Here is a 7,635-nt window from a genome sequence, read left to right as displayed (position 1 = left end):
GGAATTCAATTCACACACAGTGTTGCCACTTCTTACGTTAAACGACTTGCACTTTGGGTTTGACTGGCATTCCGCTGCGCATTCTATCCTGCTTATTCCACCCGGTTGTTCTCTGGTTTCCAACACAGCATTGGGTAGATATTTCCCTGGGATCATATGGAACATGTCGGTTTTTGTTGCACCATATTTCGCCCCTGTGTGAGACCTACAGACAGCCGTAAAGCAAATGGCAAAGCAAATTAAACCTCTTCTTCGCGTACTTCTCGACATTGCTGCGTCAAAACAGCTATAAATTACTCCGAATAAAAATGCTCAGAAACACTTCCAAGGGTCTTACCGTAATGGAAAAACTTTCATTGTCAGAGGGATAGTTTCTGTTGCTTGGTAACTCAAATAATATTATTATATTTTGAACAGAATCTCCTGAGTGTGATTCGACAATTGGAACAGACAGAAACCTTCGGAAAATATAGTTATGCCTTTGGGCAATAGATCCGTGACCATACATTCCCAGGGGACAAATTTGTTTGATATGTGACATGTTAAACCGGCCAACATTTGTATACCATCAATAAACCTGTCCTACGATCACTTACTTGGATAGTGGTCATCATTGCTGTGCGGAATGGTGATACATGTACCCTATATGAACAAATGATATCGGGATTACAATATATCGATCTTCATTAAGTTTGTCACTATCCATTATCCATTTTTCGTCAGCTTACACGGTGTAGAGTAAAAGAACAACAAGCATTTATTAAAAACATTGGTTTAGCTTTCATTTGTCTTACAAAATTCACAGATGTGATCAATTGTAAAATGTTTATTGTTAAAGAATATATTTCGATCCCGGGTATGTATTGCCATTCGCAGGAATACCATTCCTGTCACACCGGCACAGAATGTATCCGTTGAATATATAACCTGGAGTTAAAAGAGCCAGAGAGAGAGAGAGAGAGAGAGTGAGAGAGAGAGAGGAGGGCGAGAGGGTATTATAAGTTGTTGACCCTACCATCCTGACTCTTACTGAGACAATTGTTTCATTATATTCTCATAGTACATCAATAGATACAGGTTGCATATCGATAAACTTAAATTTCAATTTTTGTCACAAAATTGTCCACAGCATAATCTGCATACACAAAAAGCTTAAACCTAAACTACATGTAGGACCCCGGCTTGGTGGGTTTTAGATTTAACCGATCGTATTAAAGGCCTTTATGGAAAAAATACACATTAAAAACAATAGTAGCAATAACAATTTCACATTTTTCTAGGACTGCTCAGGAAGGTGTTTTGGTGACATGTGCGTCAAACTGTCAACAGGTCGATTGCCGCCAATTCAAAGACATACGCTGTAGTAATGATTTGATTCAGTAATAGCTGATCATTGGTGTTCACTGTCTAGTTTCTGTACTATTTATTTAACTCATTGATCAGTTTAAGTCGACCGAAGTGCCAATACCATTGCATAGCTGATCATAATTTCAAGGCCATGAGAGAAAGGCGGTGTGCTCCATAGCCTAACAACCAAGTTGATTCTTGCCTTTTTTTCTCTCTCTCGCTCTCACGGAGTGATATTGTTGACATGATATCATTATATTGATTATCTGAACGAGTGGATCCGGATATCGATTTTATCCAGTGTGTTCCACATTTGATTGCTCCCCTGTCGTTTCGAAGCAGCATTTTGACACATGCAGCATTAGCATGCACCACGCGCCGTCAGCTGTGCATTTATCTCACTGACTAGGCAGCTACCCTCATCAAAACTGTGATCCAGATTATAAATTGGGAAAGGGAAATATGAGCAGGCGACGGCACTCAGAAAACACGACGATCAAAGAGCGAAAGCTTCTTTGGGATCGAGACAACAACAGATATTTCTTCGACACACGGGAGGGGACCCTAAACGCCTCAACCGCACGAAAAATCCAAAGAGCAGCTACCTCGAATAGACACGAAAATAAGCTGTTAGAGACTCGCATCAAGCATATAGAGAACAAACGTCACGACTACGTAGTTAAAATAAGTAAACAAAGAGACGATCTGCATGCAGCGTTTAAGGGGTACGCAGCCAATAAAATAGTGCTTCAAAAAGTGTCTTCCAAACTCTTGCAAAGGCGGGGTAGTAGCGCACAGGAAGAGTTTGAAAAGTACAACTTCCGGGGAACTGAGAAAGATCTACAAGAGGAAATCAATGCTGAAAAAGAACAACTGACCGGAGAAAGTAAAAGAAAAAATCAGGCGTATGCTATACTAGCAAAGCAGCTTCCAATCCAAGTTTTTGATCGGAAGCTAACGTGGTCCACCATTGTCGAGGCGCAAAAGAAGGCAAGTGTTGCAAAACCTACTAAGTACTCGACGCCAGCAAAAGAGCACGGGAAACTTGTGTTGCCACCTGTAATCGTTGATGTTAAGTCATTTAAAAGGAGATTCAGCGCCCCAGAAGATAGTCGACAATTACCTCCCGCGCCCAGTTCCTAGTCATAATATTTCACTAACTCTGATTATTTGATTAAAATTAGACCGACTTCTTAGGCAACATTTATTTAACAATTTAACAAACTCGTCAGCAGTTTCTTAACTTTCTCATAAACTCTGGATGACAAAAGGACTAATCACAGATCGTCGAAGGATTCAGATTTTTTACAGTATTGAAAAGAATGACGTGCTAAAGGTTTGTTCAGACCATACTTTTTAGCAGAAAATGTTTTAATCGAAATATTCCAAACGGTCATGCTTCCAATGTATTCTAACAAACACGACGGCATAAAGTGCTTGATAAGGGCATAAAGGTATTGACAAGGGCATTATTGAAGTGCTTACAGCTTTGACAAGGGCATAAATATTACCCACATGAAAACTTTAAAATATAACGACAAAACACATACGTGAATGCAATGAACTAATTAATTTCAAACAAACGCTGAATATTTCACTGTTCAGTTTTAAGACCGTATTAGACATTGTAATTCAGTTTTGCTTTTTAGAGATATTCTCCATTTAACGAATATCTATAAGTATAAGTCTGTAACAAGGTCTTTTTCGGACCACTGATGGTAAGATCGAAAATACTTTAATTTTCTTTTCCTTTAAGGTCAAGTTGGTTGAAGTAATTTACACTTGTAACAAGGTCTATAAAGGGTTTAAGTATCTGGACAGTTTAACCAGTTAGGTCAATGGCTAAGTATCATACTTTTAGCCTCTTTTTGATGAGACGAAACAAGAGCGGGTTTTTATGCATAATATTTTAGAATACATGAAGGAATAAGATATTTTTATGTTTTTAGCAACATCTGAAGTTTAACGAGTGCAGTAACGAATGTGCCATGTCGTCTTGAGTTCGGTTATTTCATTACTAAAAAGAATATGCATTATGTAACGGCATTTTGTCTCTGTTGCTTTATTTTTTACTAAATTTTAAAAAATTGTCCATGATCAAGGTATTGAAATAAAGCCAATCCTACAATCTCTCTCTACTTATGAATTTGTTGTTAAATGAGAAATCCACCTGCTTTTAAGGTAGTAACAAATGACATTTAAAAACTGGCAAGTACACTAAATAATGTAAATCGTAGTACAAATTTTCTCCGCCAGCGGACCGAGATACAAAAACACCGGTATTATTGGAATAAACACCCAAAGAGTTCAACAAACAGCGGCTTACGATGAAAGCAGAAACAAACGGTGACTGTTCAATACAATCAATTGCCCATAAAGTCGATATAAAACAATGCGCGCAAATTAAATAAAAAACTGATAACATAAACATTTGTACACGGGCTTTGTTTATGAAGGTGAGCGTTGTTTTGCTTTGGGTGAGCGTTAGAATAATATGAACAATAACGCGATGTCAATATTGGTCTTTCGGCTTAATTTCATCACCTGGGCAACAGTTCGATTTCTTATTTTAAAATAATAAAATATGACTGCTGTTTTGTTTTAAAATTCTTCGTCTGACCTCCTGGTAAGAATAAAATATACTTAGTCTCAAACTTTGATACTCTATAAACAGTAATATAAACCAACAGGCATTTTTTTATCTTAAATATTTTATTTGATCTGCAACATAATAATGATTAACATCAATGCTCTCAATGCAAATGCCCAATTTCCAAAATAAAGATGCTGCCGTTGTTTCATAAACAAAATTCTCCAAATTGTAAATCTAACATTTTAGTGCACTTTTTTGTCTAAAACGGTCTCTCTTTGTTCTAAAGCGTGCCAATTTAGAACTTTGTAAAACTTTAGAAAATCCATTGTTTTATCACTGTAGTAAATTTGAGCCATTGAACCCTACCTCAAAGTAGGCTAAAATTAGATCAACTCAAGCCTCAAGATGTTTTTAAAACAGCTCTCAGATACATAAATTTTCTAAGATGCCATTTTCTCCTGCATGCCAGTCTCGCCTGCTTCGATGTTTGGCAACGTCAGTGCCCTCTGCCGATGAAGCAATGTGTCGTCGTGCTCCCTTCTGTATTTTTTGTAATCTCTAAAAATTGCCGAGGTTGTTTTGCTTCTTTGGACGACAGGAGGGAATTGTATTTTCTCGATTAATTCTCCAGTTTTTCGCTGTTTGCGCACGGGTTCGGACCATTTAGTAACCAGTTCGTTTTTATTTTTCTCGATGAATTGATTCAATGAAAATCTGTTTTTGCAGTTCTCCGGGAAAACGCGCATGCGAACGTCCAGCGCCCGTTTGTTCTCGATTTGTTTTCGTTCGGATTTTTTCGTTACTTTTGGATCAGATGACCTATGACTTTCTCCCTCCATATCTAGCATAATGTTAGTTTGAGGGAACACAAACGTTCTCGAACGTTCTTGAAGTCTGTATGGAAAGTGGAGAGTATCGTCTGTATTCATTATGCTTTTTAAGCCGAACGGATCATTTTTCTGAAGTGTTTTCAGTTTGGAAAACACCTGGTTCCTGTAAGCGTCTTCCTTGACCTTAGCGACAATACTTGTGAAGTTTGCTTGTTGTAAGCTAAATTTGGTATTAGAAATTCGACTATTTGTTGTAGATTTACTATTTCCCTCCACGGTGGAGTCATTTCCATCAGTTGTCTCAGTTTTATATCCTAATTTTAATTTCATCGCACCCCATTTCATCTTGCCGATTTTCAGATCTTGGGGTGGTTTCTGTCTTTGTTCCTCTTTCTTCATTTTTGGCTTCTTCGTTTCCGTTATAAAAATCGTCTGAGGAGGCTCAGGACTGGCGTAGTAACTCCTAAGACTGGCCCTCTCGTACGCAGTCTTATACGCTTTCATTTCTAACAACTCGTTTCTCATGTCTCTCAGTTCGTCCTCTGACCGCTGATCGTAGCAACGCTCCTCGTCTCTCAGCTTGTCTAAGCAGACAACGTGCCTGTGTTTTTCCTTCTCGATCTTTTTATTTGTGGCCCACAGAGCGGCATTGCTCATCCTCAGGACGGCATTGAACCGCCCCTCCCAGCTGTACCAGCCACGGTCTGAATCTCGAAGAAGTTTTCTGGGCATTTTTTTCTCTTTCAATTTGTCCTGTCGTTAAGTATCTTGCTATGATTACCAATATTTTCTCTCTCTCTTTAGTATGACAAGATGGACTTCAAAGATGAGTTTTGAATGTCAAAGTAATTTTATTGGTATGTCACGGTCTCTTTTCTCGGAATGCTATGATATGACCTCATTTTTTCCGCCAGTTTAGTCTGTTTTTCTTGTAAATGGAGTCCTCTCCAACGAGGAGGATTTGGACTCGTCTGCTGTGTTTGTGTCATACCTGTAAAAAAAAAGCTTTATATTATTATTATTATTATCATTATTATTAGCAAGCACTAGAGATATCGAGTTAGTGTCGCTCTTGTATCAGTCCGATTTCCCTGAAATATTTCATATTAACAAGATAAATTGCAGTTACTTCACAATAACGTTTGTTACACAGTTGGCATGCCATTTATCCGAATTAGACTCATTATTTGTAATTGATCAGACTTTTCTCCTCACCTGAGCTGTTAATGTATCTCCAATATTTACACACACGGCACAATACGAACCAACTGTTTAGGAAAATCGAATTTTCAATAAGATAAACACACAAAAGAGAAACCTAATAGTCTGTCTCAGCCCAATATGCCTTGACTGACAAATATTTCTGGCGTATGGGAATTAATATTAATGGTTAATTCGTTTGACATTGTCTTTAAAGACCTAGCATTTTGTACATTGGTATTCTGAAATAATCTTTAAACCCAGTTGTGTATCTTTATATTTGTCGAAGTGCGTAAAAATCAGGTCTTTGTAACCGTATGGTAAACAATATGTATTTTTCTCACGTCATAATTTCTTTGTTCACTCTAATCCTCGGTCATCAATATAATAAAATATTTAAAACAGACAAGCAGAGGTTATCGTGTTTTGTGGTGCAGATGTCACGGTTTCCAAGTAAAACTGTCCGCTCTTCAGTTGAACCGTACCCTCCCACTTTTTCCTTTTTTGTCTTAAAATGTCATGCCCAATTTACATTCGAAATAGTATGATTAATGTAACAGTAAATTGTCTGCGGGTTCTTGTCGCCCGTTCTGTTAGCCGCTTACTTTTCTGATCACTTTTAACACTCTATCGTCATTAACTTTTTGACTTTCAAAATACAGTAACACTGAACGCTTACCTTAACATAAATATAGTAATTACTCTAGAAGGACTAAGTTCTGCCTGCTGTCTTCGTGAGTTCACGTCGTTTCTCCTGTGACATCTAGCTAAGTCGAGGGCTGAGCAAATGCCCCTCAGGTGCAATCGTTCAAAGCAACACTTAAACTAAATAGAAAATATTTACAAAATCAATTATCCCGTCTATTCACTGGCAACAAGTAGGATTTTCCTCACGTCATTAAAACGATCGCGAACTTTTGGGCAAATACTCCACCTTGAACTCGAGAATTAATAATGGAACCCCACCTTTCATCGGGGATTGCAATTTATTTCAGGGGTCCAAAATGTCCCGTTTTGGTGCGACCCATATTGTTTTGCCGCGACGCGCTCTAATTGAAGTACTCCATACAGGTCAATCACTAATCATTATAACCGAATTCCCCCATTAGCCCGTTCAACCACTGTTAAGCTAAGTACCCCCATAGGGACGTGGGTCACAGACCTCCAATAAGCAATTTGTTTGGTATTTACATATCTACGTTATTTATTTATCAACAGTCACACGCTCGTTGCTAATACGGAATCGTACTTCAGGGTAATGCACTTACCGCCAGAGAGCTGATGGACGACAAGGAATGGAGTCTCCAACAAAAAATTGACAAAATATATTAAAAATTATTGACAACCCCATATAGCACCTTAGAACGCTAATTTTAACTAGCGTATAGAATATGCAGAGCAGTATAAAGAGGACGTCAAAATATTGACAAATATATGAGTTGATTTTAGGTTTTCATAACGTAAAGGCGCTTATGTTAAAACACATGAAGAAATAAATGAAAACATTCTAAAATAAAATAAAAATGAAAAAAAAAATGCAAAACGTCCCCCCTTTTTTCGATCAAACATACACATGAATCGTTAGCCTCTACAACGACCGTCACCCCCCCCTACCCCCCAACCGTCATCGGAACAAAATGAAAGATAAAAATTGCTGCAGTGGCG

General features: G+C 37.9%; 1 protein-coding gene across 1 annotated transcript; it reads right to left on the bottom strand.

Annotated features, from left to right (window-relative positions):
• Window positions 1-4,040: 4,040 nt before the first annotated feature.
• LOC106153846 (uncharacterized) lies at window positions 4,041-7,569 on the bottom strand. The gene is made up of 2 exons (XM_013527955.2): window positions 6,650-7,569; window positions 4,041-5,761 (listed from the first exon to the last, which is right to left on the bottom strand). Exon 2 carries the CDS (start codon window positions 5,500-5,502, stop codon window positions 4,381-4,383), a length of 1,122 nt encoding a protein of 373 aa, XP_013383409.2. The 5' UTR covers window positions 5,503-5,761; window positions 6,650-7,569; the 3' UTR covers window positions 4,041-4,380.
• Window positions 7,570-7,635: the final 66 nt, after the last annotated feature.

Source organism: Lingula anatina, chromosome 6, assembly GCF_051362555.1.
Source record: "Lingula anatina isolate TDL-2025a chromosome 6, LinAna3.0, whole genome shotgun sequence".
Classification (NCBI taxonomy): domain Eukaryota; kingdom Metazoa; phylum Brachiopoda; class Lingulata; order Lingulida; family Lingulidae; genus Lingula; species Lingula anatina.
Note: the sequence above shows the minus strand (reverse complement) of the source record. Positions and strands in the feature narration are given on the sequence as shown.

Coding starts and splice junctions, on each gene's coding strand:
- LOC106153846 (XM_013527955.2), bottom strand. CDS start 5,502: ATGCCCAGAAAACTTCTTCGAGATTCAGACCGTGGCTGGTACAGCTGG.